This window comes from the organism of the source record quoted next, unplaced genomic scaffold (assembly GCF_019419815.1).
Source record: "Pyrus x bretschneideri cultivar Hongxiangsu unplaced genomic scaffold, Pyrus_bretschneideri_v1 Contig35, whole genome shotgun sequence".
NCBI lineage: Eukaryota > Viridiplantae > Streptophyta > Magnoliopsida > Rosales > Rosaceae > Pyrus > Pyrus x bretschneideri.
The window spans coordinates 3,499,405-3,525,068 of record NW_025999668.1 but is presented as its reverse complement, the minus strand read 5'-3'; the positions used below and the strand labels follow the sequence as shown (position 1 = coordinate 3,525,068).

Sequence of the window (25,664 nt, the reverse complement as noted above, 5' to 3'; positions counted from 1 at the left end):
AAGTTTTACTCTGTAACATGTAAAAAAGCATGGGAACATAAGCATTATCTGCTAAGTTAATTGTCATTGTCTCAATCTTTGATTAATATAATTAAACAATGATTTATACAGTGCAGGGCTGTATATTTTTTAAGAGTCCCTGGAATCATTGATTTCCAAATCCTACATATTCGAATTTTGAGTTTCTCGACTTCAATAGGAGTTGAGCGCACTCTTTCCATTAATCCTGTCAAAAGGAAATTCTTATCACATATCAGAAACTAAACCGGCCAACATGAGGCCAAAAAAAAAAAAAAAAAAAAAAAAAAAGGGAAAAAGTTTGAACAAAAGATACATGTGTCACTTACTCCATGCCTAAATAATAATTGCATAAATTTCATATCCTGCAATGTAATATACGACGCAAAACACATAGTTAGTTTGCACTAAATTAATGAGATACCCAAGTTTTCAGACCAAGCAACGAACACTTGAGCTAGCATTACCAAAACCAAGAGCTGCAACACAGAGACAACAAACCTAAGAACCACACGAAAAACAGACTACCATAGAAGAGTAATGCCAGACAATAATATCACACAAAAATTTAATCACAAAAACACCAACCCAAACCCATTTATCAACCAACGCGAATCCGGTTGCATAACACAAAACCAAACCTCTATTTCCAAAAGGAAACAAACTCATGTCATCCTTTGGACACCAAATCTGAACCCAAAAGGCTTGAAACAATCAAAACATACAATGAAAAAACAAGTGTCATAATATATTTTTTTGCTTTCGTTTTCCATCAACCAAATTAAGCTCGTTTCACATTCTTTCACTCTACCATCAAGCACACAAACCAAATATTGCCCAAACACAAAACGAAAAAAGAAAAATTCCGACTCAAAGCAAAACATTAACAAACGCAATGCACAATCGATCGAAAGACCAGAACCGATCAAAACAATGAAATTCCAAAAAAGACAACCCTAAAACAGACACACCCTTGTTTTTGCCCAACACAGAGGTCAATCTGTGTCCACACACTGTTTATACCCCCCAATGAATCAAAACCCCTGAATGCAATTAATCACAAACCAAATCAGCGCTCTTCATCTATCAGATACAACGAAACCGTAACCATATTGGCCAACAATATATAAAGCACACTAAACTAACATGATTTGAAAATTTTGAGACAAAGCTGGAACACAGAAACGATAATCATAACCTAAACACGATAACATAACGATAATCTCACACAACAATACCCCGCAAAAATAAAAAATTGATTCATTAATCAGCGCCAACGGTCTCACATGAAAAAAAAGGCACACTCTCAAAACTATACACCCTTAACAGTTTGTTTAAATCATTAACTGATTAAAAGAATCGTATCGCCAAACGTTCGTCTGCAACCACGCTTCTTCTATCCCTTTCTCTCTTTCCCTATCCTCTGCTTCAGCAAATCACACACTCGTACCTCTCTCTGCACATCCGCTGACTTTTCCAACAGCTTAAAACCCTAAAATCTATTCGAACCCATGGCAAATTAAACCACACACCCAAAAAACCAACCAACCCTAAATATCTTTAAATGCAACAGAAGAAAACTCATCTTCGAAACTAAGATAAAAATCTAAAAAAATACCTCATAAAAATCTGAAAAAAAAAAATACGCATTGCAAGGTTCTCCGATGAAGGAATAGGTGTGAACTGGAGAAAAGCATGGCTGAGAAGGAGAAAACATAAGGTACCGTTGGGTATGTGGGACGAGACGGAACAAAGTGAGACAAGGCGTTCTGTTTTACGTTTGTGCGTCTAAAACGGATGGAACGAGCTGTTCCACGGAAAGAATTTTGGGTGAATTTTCGTTCCATCTCACCCCTGAAACGACTCGTTCCACACCTGTAAAACATAAAATTATAACCTCTCTGTCTCCTTTTTCTTCCCCTAGTTTCCATCCGAAAACATCTTTGCTATCGCTTCGTTTCGTTCCGTCCCGTCCTGTCACGTCTTCGTACCAATAGCTAACGATAGCTAAAAGTGCGCCAAACCGAAGCAGACATTCGAGAACAAGGGAAAAGAGAACCTGAGAGCGAAGGACAACGACCGACTCAAATAAGAAACGGAAAGAAAATAATACAACACGGCCCCAAAAAAGCAACCCACGATGATCGACACTTGGCATGGACAATCCCGACCTTTTCCCTGCAGCAAAGACAAAAAACAAGCAAAAAAAAAAAAAAAAAAAAAGATTTTAAGGGCAATTCGGCCACTCGAAAACACCTACCCAACATGGGCACAGTCGAGATTTCAATGCGGAAAAGAGGGAAAACGATGCCAAAAACCAAAGAAGCCGAGGACATTTCCGCCTTCACACTATAGATAAACAGTATTGGACGGAAATTAAGTTTTAGCATATATAATATATAATGTGGAGTTTAACACTATTTCATAAATTATTAATTTTTTTTAAATAAAGGGAATATAATAGCCGATATATTGTCGAACTTTGGTCTTATGGACTCAACAAGCGTCACCACTAAACCGTTACTTTAGATTGAAAATGGTATTTTTGGCATAGTGAAACTTTCATCAAAGAACTAAGTGGATTTCCAATTTAAGCCATTTTCCACTAAAAAATCCTTGGGATTTTAGATTTTGGCCAAACTTGATTTTGGATTTTTACGTACCGAACACCTTAAGTGCCTAAAACTTTAATAGAATCCAAATCCAACTCTTAAAAGCTGTATTGAACAAGTACATAGTCGAACTTTGGCCTTATGGGCAATAGTATAATTGTCAACTCCTATCACTATACACGCCATCATTTGTCTAAAATACTGAATAAAAAATGCTTAATAACCTAACCTTTCCCTCAACTCTTATAACACATGATGTACATACATTATTGCATCGGAATACCAATTATGGTACGGAATTCAATGTGGCAATATAGTTTTGTTCTAGAAAAGAAATTTTAAAATATAGTTGAGAAGTAAACATTATTTTTTTCGAATTGATCAAATGTCAAATACCAACTATGGTATGGAATTCAATGTGATAATGTAATTTTTTTTTTCATAAAAGGGGTAATATTAGGAGATTAACTTTGTAAACTAAATAATATAAAAGTTAATAATTGAATTATTATTTAAAAATTGATTGATGTGCTTTTATTTATTTGTGACATATTATTTAATTTACGAATTTTATTAACAAATTTAATTTACCTAACATAACTAAAAAAATTAATATTAAGTCACCAAATTTATTTAAGAAATATGTTTACCGAATTACGAGTCCGTCCATATTTTAACAAGTCCCATATTAATAACAAAATAAATTGAAAAACAATTCAAATTTGAAGCAATCAGACATTGACACGTTACACAATAATAGAATTTTAATTACCAGATTGGGAAGTGTTATTAGTATTCTAAAAATCTCATTCTACACTTCTCGTAAATGTATTTTTCTTTGTAAATATAGAAAATTTAGAATGTAGAATGAGATTTTTAAAGTATCAATAACAATTCCCAACAAATTTAGCATTAAATCGTAGAAATTGAAATTGATAAGAAAGATAGAGGCGGACGAGAGAAAGAAGAGGAGAGAGAAATAAGGGTAGGAAAAACGCTTGAAAAGGAAGTGGGAGTCAGGTTTACGTATTTGGGGGGAATTGGGGCTGGACACTCTAGAGAGAGAAACAAGAGAGAGAGATAGTGGCACAAATGAGAACCAAGGTAGGAAGAAGGGAGATTTGGGACAACAATTGGAAGGAGGCAATGCCTGCTGCCGGTGCTGTTCTTGTTCGGGACGCCGGCAACGACCACCCCGACGCCTCTTTTGCTCTTCACCAACAGCAAGCTTCTGCCGCCGCTCAAGAGCAAGACCATCAGGAGGAACCTCAAGCTACCCAAGAAGATGGCGACGGCGACGGCGACGGCGAAGCTGAAGAGGACGCTGACGATGAGGGAGGTGGCGACGGGGACGGTGAGGCTGGCGCTGATGACGAAAATAGAGAGCGTAACAAGCTTGATGACGGCTTCTACGAAATCGAAGCGATTCGCCGGAAAAGGGTTCGAAAGGTACTACTCTCTGCCCCCAAATTTTTTGTTTTTACATTTATGTACTCAATTTTTTTTGGTGCTAATTTGTTACCATTTGAACTTTGCCTGTGAGAAATGAATTGGGTAATTTTTATTTTTGCTGTTTAAATTTGAGTTTTGGTAAGAAATGATGGGTGTATATGTTTGCTTACTTAAATTAAACTTACTACTGAGTGCTTTGTGTTTTCATTTGTGTATGTTGCAAAACCAACGATATAGGGTGAGCTCCAGTACCTCATCAAATGGTGCGTAACCTCTTTCTTATCCTTTTTTGTTGTCGCTGTTTAACTTAATTTACGCGCACGTACACTGCTTAGTTACATTGAATCAAATCGAAGTCCTGTTGGTGCTGAAGATGGAAGATAGATAGGGCAGCGGAAGGAGGAGGGGAGAAATTTAAGGCCTATCTGTATATAGTAGACATTCTTAGACCAATAAACCAATCCTATATAGTAACATGTAAATAAACCTGCAAACACTTATGTTTTCTAAAATCCCAAACTTGAATTTTGATAAAAGTGTCTCCATATAATCTGCTTCACCTGTTAATTGATTTGGTGTATTTATTTGCTATTTGCTTATACAGGCGCGGTTGGCCAGAGACTGCCAATACATGGGAACCCTTAGATAATCTCCAGTCAATTGCTGATGTTGTTGAGGCCTTTGAAGAAAGGTATATTTTGTTTGGTTTTCTATCTTCCCATAGTTATTCATTTTGTTTCAGAAAACTTGGGCGAAAGGACCATAACTTTTGACTGTGTTTAAGTTTATAAAAATCGTAGAAACTAAATCATTTAAGATTGAGTTGATTGGGTTCATTTTTTGCTAGTAGTTTTTTCTCAAAAATAAAAAACTTTATATTTTTATGTAGTTATTCTTATGTCTGCTACAAAGTTTACAAATATCACATAAACTAATCCTTTAATATATGTTTTTCTTACGTCGTTTATAAAGCTTGCGAACTGGAAGGCATCGGAAGCGCAAGAGAAAGCAAGGGACTCCTCTTTCTCAACCCAAGAAGAGGCAGCAGCGCTCTAGTGATCCTATTCCTATCTACAATATGACAGATGTGGAAATCGGCATCGTGGATAAAGCTCTGTCCTCCACTGCTCTCAACTGCTCGAAACTTGTTGGTCTTTCTCCCCCTCAACAGCCAGTGGTTTTAGCTCGTGACGGAGAGAATGATGGGCATGTCAACAATATTGAAGCAACCAAGAAAGTTAATGCTGAGAATGGCTGTTCAAATACTTCTCAACAAAATGGTGGAAGGAGAGAGGAAAATGAGGATGATCCAAAGCTTAGTGAGCTCAGAGCAACAACGTTTACTAATGTTGTCAATTGGGATAAAGTTTCTGTACCTTTCCAAGAAGCAAAGGCTCCAGAAGTTAATGGCCCTACAGATGGTCTTTCCAAGGTTGATTGTGCAGAACCAGTACAGAGCAATCGCAGCACTGGAGCTAAGAGAAGGAAGTCCAGTTCTGTGAAGAGGTTTAAACAAGAGTCACAAGTGTCCGAACTGGGTGCTACACCAAATGCAACAACCAGAGTCAGTGTTAGATATGGTGGTAGAGGTAGTCAATCAGGGGCAGAAAATCTTGACTATGCTGGGGGAAATTCAAGTCGCAGGAATAAGATTGATGAATCCAGAAATGCAGTACGTATCACCAAGATAATAAAGCCAATAGGATACTCAACTTCAGTGTCAAACGACGTCCAGGATGTGTTAGTCACCTTTAAGGCAATGAGGTTTGTCTTAAACTTCAATTTACAATTCTTTTCCGTTGCTGAAAATGAATTTAAGAATATATTCTGACCAGATTTATGAATAGTATGTTTATTGAATAGGTTAAATAAAAGATACATACTCCATTAGTTCCTTTTTTCCCCCTTCTGTTTCATGAAAGGAAAATGCATGCTCCATCAGAGGTAGATCGCTATCCTTAATAATAAACATTGGACTGGGTTATTCCTAACAATGCTACATGTTAGTTAGTTAGTTAGGTACTACTGGAATTTCAGTAACTATTTTCTTCCCTCCGATATGATTCATCTAAAGATGCCATGTATTCGGTTAAAAGAACGATTCTGGGGTAGTCATACAGTTTTGTGGCTATCATCTATAAATAATTTTTTTTTTCTTTTCATACATTTATATGGCTTGTAAGTGCATGCCCGAATACAGTATCTCAAATATCTTAGATAGAGGAATGCTGTGCATAAGAATCCCTTGACTGGTATCACCCCCTTTGTAGTTGAAGTTAGAATGTTTTCTAGTTTGCTTAATAAAAGTTCTTGAGTAGCATATTTTGCTTAGGAGCAGTGATACATGGCATCAGTGTAGCTGCATCTCTGATGGCTTTGTAGTCTGAGCAGTTCAATAGTCATTGCATGGGCAAAATATTTATGTCAAGCTATAACTTTGAGATTTCTTCAAATGTTGGTTGATCTTATGGTTTTAAGACAATTTGTTTTACATGTGTATGGTTAAAGTTGCATCCTTAAGACTAAAATGCAGGAAAAGATGACTTGTTTCCTAGTCCTTGTGATAACTTGTGCGAAGTACAATAGTTGAGTATCTGTGTGATTTTTATGTTTAGACATGTTGGTGCATTAACTGCCTAAGCCTAAGAGTAATTTTATGGGTTAGGCGATCTTTTTATGACCCTTATTGGAGAAATTGGTCGGCTTGAAAGTTAAATCCTCTGAGAACTGATTATGGACTTTTCAGTAATGTATTGCTTTCTTTAACATTACTAAAGTACCTCCCTAGATAATTTTAATTTGGGGTCTCTCTGATCCAAATGTGGTACATTACAATTCTGACATTAACTTGGGTGATCTAAATATTCCTTTTTGCTCGCTTACCTTTTATTTTTAGTACTTAGGAGTAGTCCTTTATAAATTAGGACATTTTTAGATGAAAGGAGGCTACAATAGAAAAGCTTCTACTTGAACTGCCTTGTCAAGTTCCAAATTCTAGTTATTGATTTCTATGGTTCATGATAAATCTCACCTTCTTGCGCTTCAATGCATAGTGATTAGCGACTACCATGTTTTGTTCCCATTTTCGGATCGCATGGATCTGCATTTCTGTAAGGTAGATATGAGCTTCCTGAACGAATTGATGTAAAAGTTTTGGCATGCTAAGATGGACAACATACCTGTTGGGGTTTTTCTCTAGCAAGAATTATCTGGTCCTGCACCAGTCGAACCCAAGACCTGATGACGTTTAATTGTAATTTTATGTAGATGTAATGTGGAAAGTCTAGATTCTTCTCGATGGATGAACATATATTCTCTAAATATAGGAAGTTGTAATTAATTCTGCTCTTCAATTGCTACAGATCCGGCCTAAGTCTGGATCACATGGTTCTCTTCACATGCTTTATAACATTTTTATTCGTGGTTTGCCTTTTTAAAGGTCCGACGGATCTGAAGTGATAGTGGACAACAAGTCTCTCAAGGTTAATCATCCGCTTCTGGTAAGTGATTATTGCTCAAAATGATAACATTCTATCTTGACAACATTTCAGTGGCTTTAAGTAGCTAACGATTATTGACTCGTCTTTGATATCATCATTTGTACTTCTGCTAATCTCTCTCTTCTTTTCCAGTTGATCGATTTTTACGAGCAACATCTCCGATACAGTCCTACATTTTAATTCAAGGTGTAAATGGAGGATGCAACATGATAGCTAGATCTGCATCATCTTTGTTGTCAGATGTACACAGCGTCGGAAATTCGGACTTGTCGGAGTTTGGATGAAAGTGCAGGTTAACAAATGTAGTTAAGTTTGGTGAACTCAGTCAGTGTACCTGTAGCTGATGGGCTTGTTGCTCTCTTGTCTCTCTCCTTCATTGACCACAGTATTTACTGTATTAGGTAAAGTGAGATTTGTTGTACCCGGATCCGCTTTATTTTATTTTATTGGTCAATAGTATCTGGATCTTTCTCGCTCGCTTTTTCGCTGTTGAATTATGTGATGATTTGAACTACTATGGTGCTCCGGAGTTTCTGTTCTCCGAAATCCTTAACCATTAGATATTGATCATTGTATACTTTCCCCTGAAGATTTAACTGATAAAATCTGTACTAAAAAAATCTCAGAAATATTTATCCGAAAAAATTGTAGCAATGATTCCATAGTTTTAATCCAATTGAAGTAATGGTTTCTCAACTAAAAATTCATAACTAATTCATCATTGGCTCCTAAACTCATTAAACGGTCCAACTATGTTCCCTTTCATCAACTCCGTTAGAATTTTGACAAAATGTTATATTGGAAGGATCATTGCGACAATTGGGTTAAAGTTAAGGAACTATTGCTCTAATTGCGTTAAAGTTGAGTGACTATTACTATAATTTTTCTCATTTGATTTTCTGTACTTTTCACTTGATTCAGCCTCACGTGTATGTCACGTGACTCATTTTGACAAAAGTTCCAACAGCGTTGATGAAAGTTCTAAAAGAATTGATGAAAATGATCATAACTACACGTTTTGATGAGTTAAGGAACCAATAATCATAAAATTTTAATTAAATAACCGTTACTCCATTTGGATTAAAGTAAAAAATTATTTTTACTATTACCTCTTTAAATAACTGTTATTCCATTTGAATTAAAGTAAGAGATTATTTTTATAATTTCCTCTATTTATCCGTTTCAAGATTTCAGTTGCATGAATCTTGAATTTCTCGTTGGTGCTGTCGTCGTCTATTTCACGAAAACACCCTTTCTTGAAGGCATCGAAAAAAGAAAATATAATAAGAAGCTGTTTCCTAAAGAAGAAATGGTCATGCAGAAAATGCCCGTGGTTGGCTGCCTAGACTTGCTATATCCTTTACTTAGGCTCGACAGTCACATAGTCGCATTGCGTTATTAATATATATTTTATAATATAAGTGGATATGTTGGTTAATATTTAATAGCCTTCAGGTATAATGTTAATAAACAGTATTATAACATGAAAAAATTAGTAACATTAACTGACTGGTTGATAGTCAAATTGAAAAATCTCTCGTAAGAAAATTACAATAATAGAAGAATGAGGATTCCTGTAGAGACGTTGGCATCGCTCAACAACCATCAAACGTGCAACAAAAAAGAAAGAATGATTGTATTTAGAAGTTTTCTCCAACTGCTACTAACAAACAACCCTTTCCCCTCTTATAAATCACTCCCCTCCTTTGCTCTGAGTAACTTAGTTTCTTGCTTTCTGCACCCACCGGAAAGTGCTTTCTGCACCCGCTAGAAGCTAGAGATAAAGCAACTGCCAACTGAGCTTTGCAATGAGGAGTAGAGGGCCGTCGCCACTTGTACCTTCTCTATTGGTGGGTGCTTTGGGTTTGATCGTCTGCAGACCTACCATAATATCCCTCCTGGAAATCTCAGTGTCTGTGTTCCAAATAGGTGCAGAGACAGAGCGGAGAACCACCTTTGCTTTTGTGATGCTCCTTCTTCTCTTAGTTTTACTGGTTGTGCACGTTCTTGCTTCATTTTTTCCATCGTTTGAGATGTCATCCCCCGAGGTTCATCACACGAGTACCTCGGAACACGGTGGTGACGGGCTCGGGTTCGGAGTGGGATCGTTTCTTCTACTTGTACTCTTCCTTGTTCTATTTCATCTGGTGTGAGACCAGCAACAGCTTTGCTTGTGTTGTATGATAAAGCTCATTGCATATGCTTTTGGTAGCACATTCACACATCTCTCTCTCTCTCTCTGTCTCTATCTCTTTTATTACAAGCGATAATACTATTTTAAGTTAGACTAAGGGGACTCAAGAGTGTTTGAACTTGGGACGTAGTAGATTAAAGAGGCAGACTTTATTCACTTAGGCAATCCACCACTTGCCCTCTCTCGAGTTATATCGGAACTTGGAATAGTAATGTTTACTACTTGCATTCTTTTGAGTTTTTGTTTTATCAATCGTTGGATCCAATGATTTAGAATAAAGTAATTATAAGTACCTTATTAAACACTAGTAGATAAGTATTTAACATTTAATTGAATAGATTACGATCACTATTTTAGTTTTCATAAAACCAAAAATATTACGATATATAGGTGAAATGATAGATCCTTTCCAATGCAAAACAAGACAAAAGCAACAAAATCCATGATACCAGAATGTAAGATGAATATGATCCAAAGGTTAAAGTATAAATAATAATCGTTAGGCAACAAATTATGCAATGCATGTAAAAGTTTCAGTGAGAGAAAGAAGAGAAATATGATTGAGTGGCAATTCATGGAAGAATTTAAGCCATTTGCCTTCTACAGTTTTCCTGAAAACTGCTATAATAATTATCTTGATAAGTTCTGGATATTTTCTCTCCCTCCTCCGAGCCTTCCTCCTTCATCTTCCCTCCCACCCACCTTGCCACCTAAACCCAATTTCCATGTTTGTCTTTCCTTTAATTTTACGTTCATGTGTAATTAGATTTGTTTTTTGATAAGTTGATATTATACTATATATTTGACAAAAAAGAAAAGATATTATAATATATATTTTACCTTAATCCTAGTATTAATTTATTGGTTATTTTGTGAGAATTTTGATACATTAAAGTATATTTCTAATGTAGGACATTTGACTTTCTCTTGAGCAAAAGGTGATCAAACGGATGAATTTTGGAGTGATTTCAATTGGAGGATGTTCGTTAGTCTCTCAGCTTGTTCTTGACAAAGTTTCAGATTTTTCTACGAAGCTGATAATTAATGGCAATGGAATAAAAGAGCAACGTGCAGTGCTGACAAAGTGACGTTTTGGGCTTATTTGGCCTTTTTGGGGTCCTAGATGATGTTTAAGGCCTTCTGCAATTATGTTCGGGACATCTCAAGCTTTAATTCAAGACATTTTAGACCTATTTTGGAGCCCTGAAGATCCAGAAACGTGAGATTCTTTGTGACTGGGCAGATTTTCCAAAGTTATAATAAGTATGTATTTCCTAATTATATTATTCTATTTTCTTTATTAGATTTTAGAAGACATTTTCTAGTAAGGATTTTATTTTGTAGTAGTATAACTAAGGCTATTTAGCCATTAGGAAAAAAAAAAAAGGGATGCACTCCTTTGGCGAACTCGGCTTATAGAGCTTTTGATGACTCAAGTTTATTTACAAAGTGTTTTCAATCTATGTTCATAATATTATTTTTTGTATATGATTGTGCATAACTAATCCCTTTTGTTAGGACGAGGCCATGAGTCTCAGCAAAAATATGTAGTTTCTTTTCAATTTGCTTATGATATTATATATGCATGCAGATTTTGAATTATTAATCACCGTGTTTTAAACTATCTATTTGTCTTAATACTTGATCACCATTAGGCTATTTAGAAAGTAATTTGATATAATTTTGGTCGGAGGCCGGTCCCTAAAATCAAAGGCTTCTTGTGGTTAAAAATTGTAATTTCACTTAGGATGAATATTACGTCTTAAGGGTTGCATGGTTTTTCAAAGTGTTTTCAGAAAGTTTAATGAGTTTTGCATATTTAAATTTGATCTGAATACCACAGACAGATTGCATGATTGATATACATTCTATATTGGAGGTCCAAGTAGAGCATAATTTAGGAAAACTAACCTTCAAAATATGCATTTATAAGTCATATGTAATTGGGAGAACTACTTAAGATTGTTAAGATGACGGTGGAACCCTAGTGCTTTTACAACTTTATTTTTAAAAACTATTTTCTTTTATGTTTCTTATCTTTGCCAATTTCTTTAATATTTTTAATTAAATTTATTTCTCTTATTATAGGTCTTATTATCAACTTTTTTCAGAACTTTGTTTTAATTAATTAATTAAGATTTGATTTTCACATTTAATTATTTAATTAAGATTTGATTCTCACTTTAATTATTCATTCAATCATTGTGGAGAACAACCTTGCTAGAGCCGACTCTACTACAATTACCTTGTACTCTTGCAAGAATTTTAAGTGTTTTTATTTTTAATTTTGTAGGTGGCGAAAATCCATCATTTTCCTTTCCATCGTTAAGTGCCTTTTGGTGAGATTTGTTTGCGAATTCTCCCTATTGAGTAATTTCATTTTGTGTGTAATTAGCTCGTTTGGGGTCTACTTCATTGATGATATTGAGGATAAAATTCATGCTGGTATGAATACTAGTTAGTTCGTTGTTAATTCATCTTCAGAGTCGGCGCTCCTTGTTTTCAAAGAGTGTCCTCCTATTGGTTATATTGTAGTTTTTGTTCACAGATTTTCTCATGTGCCAATTCAGGAAGATCCTTTGACTATAATTTGGAATGCCATCTCAATCTTTTGATATTGGGTGTGTCCATTTGCTTATTCTCATTCATGAACTGAATAACTTTCTAGCCCCTGTATCAAATTGGTAGTTCTTTCCATGGGTGATGGCCTCACCATTGAACTAACGGCGCATCTGATAGGAAGAAGGAATATGAAACTTCGTTTGTACCATGTTAGAAGTGCATGCGGTTTGTTAATCTATAGTAAAAATTGGTAAACATTTTATCTTCAGAAAATGTTTCGACGATGAAATATTAAACATCTTCTCCTAATCACTTGATGAGATGAGTTTGTATGATGTTAGAAGATTTGCTATGTCTAACCTTAGATAGGGAATAGGTTTTCAATTTTTAGTTTTGCTGTTGTCATCTATTACTATATAATTTTAGTGTGTGTATATGTTTACCCTAAAAACTATCAAACCTACGTGACACACATGCTAAGTAACTAATAAGCTAACTACGTCATTCGGTTGAATGCGGGGCGTGTCAACTTGATGACCGAGCTCGGTTGGTGAGTAAATGAATGTGGTGGTGATGGCGTTGAACGTGTTGCTGACTTCTACGTCTTGCAATTGTGGATGAGGAAGGAACTAGTCTCGGCCTTCTAGGTTCTAGAGCCAGAAGACAAGGCTGCTAGTTTCTTTAAAGTTCACAAATTGTCGGCATCGGGTTCGGTCTCCGTAATTGTATTTGTGCAAATATAAGTACGCCTAACAAATACCACACAAATACTCAAAAGAGATAAGTGTTTTGATTGTAAATGTGGTTTCGCAGTCCGAATGTCAAACTCTAAAATGTACTTGCGAATATCTAATCATAAAATAAACTCGGCTTTCAATGTGTCGAGCCTTGTAACACCTCACTTTGCAGAGAAGGCTATTGAGGTGACTTCTTTCAATAAGAACTCAAAGACTCCTTATTGGCCGAGACCTGGATAATAACTAGCCAAACTTGAAGCAATGTTCTTAAGACTAACTGAAGGTGCTCCTTGGTCATCTGATTATACAGCTCTAATGCTGTCAACACTAACTGAAGGTGTGCTCGACGAGGTTAGAATGGTTAGTGTTTTCTCAAGAGAGATTTTGCATAGAGTCAGGGTTTGCGTAGGGTAGATTTGTTTGTGTGTTTAGAGGGCTTTGAACGTTGTAGATCCTCTTTTACTTATAGCAACAACCAAGGTAAAAACCTATCAGGATTAGAACTCAACAATAATACTCTTCATACTAGGTTGGGCCTTGAGTACTCCTTCTAACTTTGGAACTTTGATCTTATGTAAATTCTTGACCCTCGATAAGATCAAAAATCATATTATGATCATCCCATTTGCTAAGGTAATCCAACAAGTTTTATCTCTTATCCAAAGAACCTAGACATCTTGCCACTTGGTACTACGGTCTGGTGGTATTCCTCTTCACGTGTAAGTGAGAGGTCTTATGTTCGATTCTCGCTAAAGGAGAATTTGAACCACATTATTGCTAGCCCATTGTGAGGCTAAGCAGACCCTCCTCTTAGTGTAGATAATATTGTTTGTTCAAAAAAAAAAAAAAAACTAGAATCCTTGACCAAATTGGACTCGGCCAAGTTACCTTGTGAACTGGGCTGAGATCTCACTGTGAATTTAGATCTCCTTATGAGTCAAGACTCTACTATGGGGCAATAATCTATCATGAGCCAGCCGAAGAACTTACTCGGCCCATACCCATTAATTTGGGCCTAAACAGTTTTAAAATAAATGTCCTTTGAGTTTGATCTGCAAATAGGGGTCGAGTGTCAAATTATACAAGGGACCACAGAAGACAGCATAAAAAAATAGTAGATTGGATATGATTTTCTCCTTGGGTGATCCCCTTTGTCTTGATTACACCAAGTTTGGAGTCTAATCCTATTACATATAAGGAACCTATGAAATCACAAGATATTGCTTTTGGGAATGAAGCTACACTACTACGAAACTACCCATTAGGGTCCTTAAAAACGACAAGAAAAGTTAATTCATGTAGGATATTAGGTAAAATCTGATAGGAAATGAACGTAATGGCAGATAAAAGAAGCAACAATAATGCTAGAGTCAAGAAAAGGTTTTTTTTTGTCGGATAGCACTCTTAATCCGCTAAGAAAAAGGAAAGCATTTTAAATTTATATAACAAATAAAAAAAAAAGGTCAATGGTGTCGGATAGAAGACTATCAACGATAAAATAATGAAATAGATTGTGAGCAAAAACACATGGAGGGTTGTTGACTTACACCCCCCAACTCCCACTCGCTATACATAAACCAATATGGAAAGTGGAGCTCGAAAAAGAAGATGAAAGTTGATGCAGTTACATACATACATACATACATAGACAAGTTTAAAGTAACGTTAGTTGCCGAATGATTTAGACAAAATGACGTAGGTTACTTTGATGCCTATATACCGGTTACTAGGCTTAAATCCAAAGTATAAGTTTGAAATGATCACCAATCGGATGTCAAAACCCTAAAACATGAGGAGCCAAACCGACCGCATCTAACTGTGAAGAAGATCATAAGCATGGGACGAAGTCCGGAAAAACTCTCCAGCAACCTAACTAATGGGCACAAAACGAAGTCTCCAACCGAACAGCGAAGAAGATTAAAGAGCAGGTAAAGACCGACAGACCAAAACGCAAGGAGGAGAGAACGAGACTTAAGGATGGTAACAACAGCTAGCCGAGTCAGATTCCACGACAGATATATAGTAGTTGAACTGCACATAAAGCTCATAAATGGTATTCATGACTATCACATTTGCTTCTTACTGAGAGAGATTTTTAACAAACGGCTTCAAACAAATGAAAGATGGCCCTTAGACCAACTTTAATGGTCGGTTAAAAGCCAAATTATCCCTCAAAATTTTCCCCCAAACCCACTCCAATCCAATGAGAAAATTTGGGCTAAATACTAAATGCTAAACCAAGGCTAAATTCCCCCCAAAATTTAGCTCAGAAATCGGAGTGGACTCCACCCAATATTTATCGGAATTTAAATTTTTTTAGATTGAAATGTTCATAAAATTAATTTACGATAGTCTACATATTTATTTAAAAAAAAAAAATTAATTTAACAAAAAAAAAAAAAGCCTAAGTTCATTCTTTAATAATCCCGGGCTAAAATTTTAAGCTAGAACGGTTGGAGGAGAAAAACTGTTTCTGGGCTAAAAGCTAAATTTTCCGGGCTAAAATATTTGGCTTTTAGCCCAACCATTAGAGATGGTCTTATGTACCAAAATAGGAAAGGGTGGCCCCACTACAAGAATATTGATTATTAGGGGCAGTAGCTTAGGGGCGAAAATAAGGATTCATCTCTATTAATTTTGCATTACGGGCGGATATATAATTTTGCCGCTAATTAAAGTGATAGGGGCGGAATAAAAATTGTTGCTATTAATTTCATATATTAGAGGCGAATAAACGGGCCTCCAATAAATTTAATGAAATTTAATAATTTTAGTTAGGTATTTACATATTTTTTTTCGTTTATTTTGGATGTGTTTAGTGGATAAATCAAAAGATATTAAATCCCAAAACCCTAATTCTCCAATACCTATGCACCGACATCCCTTATTTCTCTCAATTCCAACCTTCCACGCGCACAGCTTCTTCCTTTTGAACTCGTGTTCTCTCTCATTTCTTCCTTCTTCATAATCTTTTCTTCTCTATTTCGTCTTTATCTTTCTTCATTGTGATATTCCAGAGATTAAAAAACTAAGTGACAAAATTTAAGAATGGGGAGAGTGCCTAGATTTGAAGAATTCGAAGTAGAATTGATTGAAAAATTTCAAGAAATTTTAAGGTAAAGGCCTTGTGCTAATCTTCACTTATGGATTTTCTTATACTTTTAACTTGGTGTAAGATTTCTAGGTTTTATTTTTAGAAGATTACCTTATGAACCGGCTCAATTTGGGGTTGGGCTTTCTTTGTTATTTTTGTTTGTTTTGCTTTTGCAGATTTAATGTACAATTCTTTTGAGAAGGGTGACAATACAAGTTTCTTCTTATTTTGTGAGTTCTGTTTATATTTAAATATTACTTTATCGTATATTGCATTTTTATCTGGGATTTTCAAATGAAGTTTTATTTTGTGGAAATCTATTTTCTTTCATCTCCTTTTACTATATCTGCAGGGATGAAGGAAAAATAAAAGACGTATGCATTTAGGGGCAGAAATTAACAATAATTGCACCTAATAATAGTTAATAGATGCAAATAAAACTGCCTCGAATAATTACGAATTTTGTAGTTGCCTTCCTGGAGATTTACTTTCGACTTATAAGGCCAAAAGAGTTGCCATTTTCCTGCAGATATAGAATACAACACTTTCTTGTTTTACATTTTATGCTTAGCTTTGAGGCTGATGTGACGAGTGTGTCCCTTAATTAGAGGCTGAAATCCTGAACGAATACGTTTTATTTTTGCACAGTATACTCGAGATACAAATAATAACTACAAGCAGTGGGTGTGTCCCTCATCATAACTATATAGGGTCGGTCTACAGTTCTCTGAAGACCAAACGCCTACCATTCTTTGCTGATAAGAGCCTACAATTCTCTCAAGGGTATTGATGGAGTTCACTTGTATCCCACCTTGCCCAGCTTGAAGCTGTAATTGAATTCGAAAAAGCAAGCCGCGAGGGATTTGATTCGTAACAAGAAAAGGAAAGAGCTTGGTTAGCATTAAAATAAACTCTTTCTGATTCACTTTCAATTCCCAGACATGATCAAAGCCTGGAGCCGTCTTCCTCCTGCTCCTCCTCCTCCTCAATTCTTTCTACTGCTTCGTTCTTCTCAATACTCCTTTGCACGCATGTATGTACGAATTTGTTTGTTTGTTTGTCTAATTGTTGAATTTGTTGGCAAAACACGTTGAGGATGGTTTAAATTGATTCGGCAAAAATGGTCGATGACCGATTGAACTAATTTTGCAAAAATGATTGAAGACGGGTTGAACTAATTCTACAAAAATAGTCGATGATGGGTTGAACTAAGCAAAAATTGTCGAGGACGGGTTGAACTGATTTTAGTAATAAAGAATACAAACTAATTCTACATATAGTTTTGAAACTGATTCTGCAGAAATAGTCGAGGATGGGTTGAGCTTATGACATATATTAATTTTGTTAGAGTTGTGAGAGTTGGGTTCTATTAACAGCTTTAAAGCCTTATGGGTACGGCTAATATTTTAAAACATTATTTCCATGTTTTTGGGCTAGGCTTTAGCTGCTTTTATGTTTTTGTCTGTCCTTGACATGTTTAAAAATTAGTGGAGTTTCTTGAAATATAGTGAAAGTTTTTGTCTCTATATCTTAAGCTCCCTAAATAAATATACGTTAGAAATTAAAATCTAAAATGTTTTAATAATGATTTTGATTTTCTTTTTTTAATAGCAAAAATGCTACTCTTACCAAATATTTGTTTCATCTCTCTTATAGAGATGTGACCCGTATATGTTGGTGGATACTAACTCTATTAGAGAGACAGTTCCTCTATTAGAAAGGCGGTACAAATGTCCTTATATACGTTATTGCTTATTGTTATTTTTTAATTTTCTTTTTCATTCTTGATATCGTTCACCAAATCCTTCTTTCTCAAAAGCTCCATATGCCATGGAACTCATTGTCAAGAAATTTTTTATTGTGACGAGAATACGGATGGTACACCACGTGCTTTTATGTAAGTGGTAAGAAATTTTATTTTTAAGTTATTAACTTTTTAACACATATATCTCACCATTTAACAGTAACATATGGTGTACCATCCTGTGTGTCCGTCACACTGAAAAATCTCTTCTTAGTGTCACTGCTATGAACAATTGTGCTGGGTTAAAAATCTCTTCGGGCGCCTTACTGAATATGGAAAATCATTTATGGTTGAACAACACTAGAAAAAGAATAAAAATAGTTTTCCCTTCCCTCCAAGAAATTTTAGTTCATTTTCTTTTCAGAAATTAAAAATGTTTGCTGAGGGCTTGTAACTCTAAAACAACCACATCCAGTGAGCATCTAAACTCCATTGGTGGAATAGTTAAAGAGTTTTTGAAGAAATTCAAACAAAACTTACGTGACTGTACGAGAAGGAGAGCATGAAATGGACAATAATTGGAAAGAAAACTTGTTGATTGTGACGGATGTGACCATTGCGCATTAGCTTTTATTAAATCTGACAATTTCTTACACGACTTGTTAACACGACACGTAAATAACATGAAAATAATGAGTTTTGGGTCAACACGATAATTAATCGGATCATGATAATAACTCGTTAATAACAAGTCTTTAACAGGTGTATATGAGAGTGACACGCGAGTAACCTATTTCAACACGATAACAAAAAAGACTAACTGAAGGTGTGCTCGACAAGATTAGAATGGTTAGTGTTTTCTCAGGAGAGATTTTGTGTAGAGTGAGGGTTTGCATAGGGTAGATTTGTTTGTGTGTTTAGAGAGGGCTTTGAATGTTGTAGATCCTCTTTTATTTATAACAACAACCAAGGTAAAAACCTATCAGGATTAGAACTCAACAATAATACTCTTCATACTAGGTTGGGCCTTGAGTACTCCTTCTAACTTTGGAACTCTGATCTTATGTAAATTCTTGACCCTCGATAAGATCAAAAATCATATTATGATCATCCCATTTGCTAAGGTAATCCAACAAGTTTTATCTCTTATCCAAAGAACCTAGACTCCTTGCCATTTGGTACTACGGTCTGGTGGTATTTCTCTTCACATGTAAGTGAGAGGTCTTATGTTCGATTCTCGCTAATAGAGAATTTAAACCACATTATTGCTAGCCCATTGTGAGGCTAAGCAGACTCTCTCCTTAGTGTAGATAATATTGTTTGTTAAAAAAAAAAAAAAAAAAAAAAAAAAAAAAAAAAAAAACTAGAATCCTTGACCAAATTGGACTCACCCAAGTTACCTTGTGAACTGGGCTGAGATCTCACTATGAATCTAGATCTCCTTATGGGTCAAGACTCTACTATGGGGCAGTAATCTATCATGAGCCGGCCGAAGAACTTACTCGGCCCATACCCATTAATTTGGGCCTAAACAGTTTTAAAATAAATGTCCTTTGAGTTTGATCTGCAAATAGGGGTCGAGTGTCAAATTATACAAGGGACCACAGAAGACAGCATAAAAAAATAGTAGATTGGATATGATTTTCTCCTTGGGTGATCCCCTTTGTCTTGATTACACCAAGTTTGGAGTCTAATCCTATTACATATAAGGAACCTATGAAATCACAAGATATTGCTTTTGGGAATGAAGCTACACTACTACGAAACTACCCATTAGGGTCCTTAAAAACGACAAGAAAAGTTAATTTATGTAGGATATTAGATAAAATCTAATAGGAAATGAACGTAATGGCAGATAAAAGAAGCGACAAGAATGCTAGAGTCAAGAAAAGGCTTTTTCTGTCGGATAGCACTCTTAATCCGCTAAGAAAAACAAAAGCATTTTAAATTTATACAACAAATAAAAAAAAAGTCAATGGTGTCGGATAGAAGACCATCAACGATAAAATGATGAAATAGATTGTGAGCAAAAACACATGGAGAGTTGTTGACTTACACCCCCCAACTCCCACTTGCTATACATAAACCAATATGGAAAGTGGAGCTCGAAAAAGAAGATGAAAGTTGATGCAGTTACATACATACATACATACATACATACACACATAGACAAGTTTAAAGTAACGTTAGTTGCCGAATGATTTAGACAAAATGACCTAGGTTACTTTGATGCCTATATACCGGTTACTAGGCTTAAATCCAAAGTATAAGTTTGAAATGATCACTAATCGGATGTCAAAACCCTAAAACATGAGGAGCCAAACCGACCGCATCTAACTGTGAAGAAGATTATAAGCATGGGACGAAGTCCGGAAAAACTCTCCAGCAACCTAACTAATGGGCACAAAACGAAGTCTCCAACCGAACAGCGAAGAAGATTAAAGAGCAGGTCAAGACCGACGGACCAAAACGCAAGGAGGAGAGAACGAGACTTAACGATGGTAACAACAGCTAGCCGAGTCAGATTCCACGACAGATATATAGTAGTTGAACTGCACATAAAGCTCATAAATGGTATTCATGACTATCACATTTACTTCTTACTGAGAGAGATTTTTAACAAACGGCTTCAGACAAATGAAAGATGGACCTTTAGATCAACTTTAATGGTGGGCTAAAAGTTAAATTATCCTTTAAAATTTTCCCCCAACCCACTCCAACCCAAGGAGCAAATTTGGACTAAATGCTAAATGCTAAACCAAGATCAAATTCTCTCCAAAATTTAGCCCAGAAATCGGAGTGGATTCCACTCAATATTTATTGAATTTTTTTAGATTAAAATGTTCATAAAATTAATTCACGATAGTCTACATATGTATTTTTTTTAAAAAAATTTAATTTAACAAAAAAAAAAAGCCTAAGTTCATTCTTTAATGATCTCGGGCTAAAATTTTAAGCTAGAACGGTTGGAGGAGAAAAACTGTTTCTGGGCTAAAAACTAAATTTTTCGGGTTAAAATATTTGGTTTTTAGCCTAACCATTAGAGATGATCTTATGTACCAAAATAGGAAAGGGTGGCCCCACTACAAGAATATTGATTATTAGGGGCAGTAGCTTAGGGGCGAAAATAAGGATTCATCTCTATTAATTTGCCTTACGGGCGGATATATAATTTTGCCTCTAATTAAAGTGATAGGGGCGGAATAAAAATTGTTGCTATTAATTTCATATATTAGAGGCGAATAAATGGGCCTCTAATATACTTAATGAAATTTAGTAATTTTAGTTAGGTATTTACATATTTTTTTCGTTTATTTTGGATGTGTTTAGTGGATAAATCAAAAGATATTAACTCCCAAAACCCTAATTCTCCGATACCTATGCACCGGCATCCCTTATTTATCTCATTTCCAACATTCCACGCGCACACACGCGCACAGCTTCTTCCTTTTGAACTCGTGTTCTCTCTCATTTCTTCCTTCTTCGTAATCTTTTCTTCTCTATTTCGCCTTTATCTTTCTTCATTGTGATATTCCAGAGATTAAAAAACTAAGTGACAAAATTTAAGAATGGGGAAAGTGCCTAGATTTGAAGAATTCGAAGTAGAATTGATTGAAAAATTTCAAGAAATTTTAAGGTAAAGGCCTTGTGCTAATCTTCACTTATGGATTTTCTTATACTTTTAACTTGGCGTAAGATTTCTAGGTTTTATTTTTAGAAGATTACCTTATGAACCGGCTCAATTTGGGGTTGGGCATTCTTTGTTATTTTTGTTTGTTTTGCTTTTGCAGATTTAATGTACAATTCTTTTGAGAAGGGTGACAATACAAGTTTCTTCTTATTTTGTGAGTTCTGTTTATATTTAAATATTACTTTATCGTATATTGCATTTTTATCTGGGATTTTCAAATGAAGTTTTATTTTGTGGAAATCTATTTTCTTTCATCTCCTTTTACCATATCTGCAGGGATGAAGGAACAATAAAAGACGTATGCATTTAGGGGCAGAAATTAACAATAATTGCACCTAATAATAGTTAATAGATGCAAATAAAACTGCCTCTAATAATTACGAATTTTGTAGTTGCCTTCCTGGAGATTTACTTCCGACTTATAAGGCCAAAAGAGTTGCCATTTTCCTGCAGATATAGAATATAACACTTTCTTGTTTTACATTTTATGCTTAGCTTTGAGGCTGATGTGACGAGTGTGTCCCTTAATTAGAGGCTGAAATCCTGAAGGAATACGTTTTATTTTTGCACAGTATACTCGAGATACAAATAATAACTACAAGCAGTGGGTGTGTCCCTCATCATAACTATATAGGGTCGGTCTACAGTTCTCTGAAGACCCAAACGCCTACCATTCTTTGCTGATAAGAGCCTACAATTCTCTGAACGGTATTGATGGAGTTCACTTGTATCCCACCTTGCCCAGCTTGAAGCTGTAATTGAATTCGAAAAAGCAAGCCGCGAGGGATTTGATTCGTGACAAGAAAAGGAAAGAGCTTGGTTAGCATTAAAATAAACTCTTTCTGATTCACTTTCAATTCGCAGACATGATCAAAGCCTGGAGCCGTCTTCCTCCTGCTCCTCCTCCTCCTCAATTCTTTCTACTGCTTCGTTGTTCTCAAAACTCCTTTGTACGCATGTATGTACGAATTTGTTTGTTTGTTTGTCTAATTGTTGAATTTGTTGGCAAAAAAGGTTGAGGATGGTTTAAATTGATTCAGCAAAAATGATCGATGACTGATTGAACTAATTTTGCAAAAATGGTTGAAGACGGGTTGAACTAATTCTACAAAAATAGTCGATGATGAGTTGAACTGATTCTGCAAAAATTGTTGAGAACGGGTTGAACTGATTTTAGTAATAAAGGATACAAACTAATTCTACATATGGTTTTAAAACTGATTCTGCAAAAATAGTCGAGGATGGGTTGAGCTTATGACATATATTAATTTTGTTAGAGTTATGAGGGTTGGGTTCTATTAACAACTTTAAAGCCTTATGGGTACGTCTGATATTTTAAAACATTATTTCCATGTTTTTGGGCTAGGCTTTAGTTGCTTTTATGTTTTTGTCTGTCCTTGACATGTTTAAAAATTAGTGGAGTTTCTTGAAATATAGTGAAAGTTTTTGTTTCTATATCTTAAGCTCCCTAAATAAATATACGTTGGAAATTAAAATCTAAAATGTTTTAATAATGATTTTGATTTTCTTTTTTTAATAGCAAAAATGCTACTCTTACCAAATATTTGTTTCATCTCTCTTATAGAGATGTGACCCGTATATGTTGGTGGATACTAACTCTGTTAGAGAGACAGTTCCTCTATTAGAGAGGCGGTACAAATGTCCTTATATACGTTATTGCTTATTGTTATTTTTTAATTTTCTTTTTCATTCTTGATATCGTTCACCAAATCCTTCTTTCTCAAAAGCTCCATATGCCATGGAACTGTGACATCCCACATCGTCAAGGGGAGTGATCCTTAAATGTATATTCTCATCCCTACCTAGCACGAGGCTTTTTGGGAGCTCACTGGCTTCGGGTTCCGTAGGAACTCCGAAGTTAAGCGAGAAGGGGGCTTGAGCAATTCCATGATGGGTGACCCACTAGGAAGTTGCTCGTGAGTTCCCAAAAACAAAACCGTGAGGGAATGGTAAACCCAAAGCGGACAATATCGTGCTACAGTGGTGGAGCGGGCCCGGGAAGTGATCCGCCCCGGGCCGGGATGTGACAATTTGGTATCAGAGCCTAACCCTGGCCGCGTATGTGCCGACGAGGACATCGGGCCCCTAAGGGGGGTGGATTGTGACATCCCAAATCGCCCAGGGGAGTGATCCTTAAATGTATATTCCCATCCTTACCTAGCACGAGGCCTTTTGGGAGCTCACTAGCTTCGGGTTCCGTAGGAACTCCGAAGTTAAGCGAGAAGGAGGCTTGAGCAATCCCATGATGGGTGACCCACTGGGAAGTTGCTCGTGAGTTCCCAAAAACAAAATCGTAAGGGAATGGTAAGCCCAAAGCGGACAATATCCCAGGAAGTGATCCGCCCCGGGCCGGGATGTGACAGAACTCATTGTCAAGAAATTTTTTATTGTGACGAGAATACGGATGGTACACCATGTGTTTTTAGGTAAGTGGTAAGAAATTTTATTTTTAAGTTATTAACTTTTTAACACATATATCTCACCATTTATATAGTAATATATGGTGTACCATCCTGTGTGCCCGTCACACTAAAAAATCTCTTCTTAGTGTCACTGCTATGAACAATTGTGCTGGGTTAAAAATCTCTTCAGACGCCTTACTGAATATGGAAAATCATTTATGGTTGAACAACACTAGAAAAAGAATAAAAATAGTTTTCCCTTCCCTCCAAGAAATTTTAGTTCATTTCCTTTTCAGAAATTAAAAATGTTTGCTGAGGGCTTGTAACTCTAAAACAACCACATCCAGTGAGCATCTAAACTCCATTGGTGGAATAGTTAAAGAGTTTTTGAAGAAATTCAAAGAAAACTTACGTGACTGTACGAGAAGGAGAGCACGAAATGGACAATAATTGGAAAGAAAACTTGTTGATTGTGACGGATGTGACCATTGCGCATTAGCTTTTATTAAATCTTACAATTTCTTACACGACTTATTAACACGACTCGTAAATAAAATGAAAATAATGAGTTTTGGGTCAACACGATAATTAATCGGGTCATGATAATAACTCGTTAATAACAAGTCCTTAATAGGTGTATATGAGAGTGACATGCGGGTAACCTATTTCAACACGATAACAAAAAAGTTATTTTGATGATTTTAATTTTTTAAACTACTATAAAATACAATATGTCACAGCCCGTCTTGAAATATTTGTATCGATGGCGTGAAATTACTGAAGTACCCTTGAACGGTTGTGGCGTTGTGTGGTTTAAGTTTTGGAAAAATTTTGTTACAAATTTCATGGTTTTTCGTTAGTATATTCCGTTAAAGTTGACAAAATATTTCGTCCAAAACTGGAAAAATTTTGTCAACTTTGACGAAATATACTAACGACGTCAGGTATATATAACGGTATATTCCATTTTTGGACAAAATATTCCCTAACGCCGTTAAGGTTTCCGTACGTGTGCCAAGCACGTGCCTGCGCGTGGATGGTCAAAAAGTTTTTTTAAAAATATGGGGATGTTCATGGTGTTTAGTAGATCACGTTGGTATATTCAAACACCCCATTTAAGTAATGTATGAGAAGTTATTAGGTAGTTTCATTTATGTCCTTTAAATTAACGTTTATATGGTTGTTTCACATATAGATGAGACCAATCCTTAGGACGAGCGTAGTCAATCGAGGCTTGGGGGTTACGACCCTTCCACATACCAGTGAGTGGGATTTTGGTTTTCGTATATGCCTATATACTTGAGATTTTTCTCAGAAAATCGATTTAAATGAAATTATGTTTAGAAATGCCATGCATATTGATTTATACGTAGATCATTGAATTAATATAGTATGCATAAATGTGGTTTGACACGGTGGATGCTCAGGTAAGTACCAGGTAAGAGAGAGAGAGACAAACGGGGGAAGGAGATGATGTGGATGTGGGTGGGTGTGTGGTTCAGATGCAACCAACAAAACCACAAAATAATCACCCCAAAATGATAAATACCCACCCAGGGCAAAATCGTCATGTCACACCTACGGTAAGAATAATTCGGGACGGGCTGTCACAGGTTAGGTCATATTACCTAATAATA

The 25,664-nt window shown here is 35.7% G+C and overlaps 1 protein-coding gene across 1 annotated transcript; it reads left to right on the top strand.

The window, feature by feature from the left end:
- The first annotated feature begins 3,604 nt into the window (after positions 1-3,604).
- On the top strand, positions 3,605-8,059 carry LOC103965011 (chromo domain-containing protein LHP1). The gene is made up of 6 exons (XM_009378026.3): positions 3,605-4,079; positions 4,320-4,345; positions 4,687-4,773; positions 5,055-5,846; positions 7,522-7,582; positions 7,715-8,059. The coding sequence occupies exons 1-6, from the start codon at positions 3,723-3,725 to the stop codon at positions 7,760-7,762; spliced, it is 1,371 nt and encodes a 456-aa protein (XP_009376301.2). The 5' UTR covers positions 3,605-3,722; the 3' UTR covers positions 7,763-8,059.
- The last annotated feature ends 17,605 nt before the right edge of the window (positions 8,060-25,664 follow it).

What these genes read in the sequence shown, in the direction of transcription:
- LOC103965011 (XM_009378026.3), top strand. Translation starts at nt 3,723, where the DNA reads ATGAGAACCAAGGTAGGAAGAAGGGAGATTTGGGACAACAATTGGAAG. An exon ending in CTCCAGTACCTCATCAAATG is followed by an intron (nt 4,346 to 4,686) that starts GTGCGTAACCTC and finishes TTGCTTATACAG; the next exon opens with GCGCGGTTGGCCAGAGACTG. An exon ending in GTTGAGGCCTTTGAAGAAAG is followed by an intron (nt 4,774 to 5,054) that starts GTATATTTTGTT and finishes TCGTTTATAAAG; the next exon opens with CTTGCGAACTGGAAGGCATC.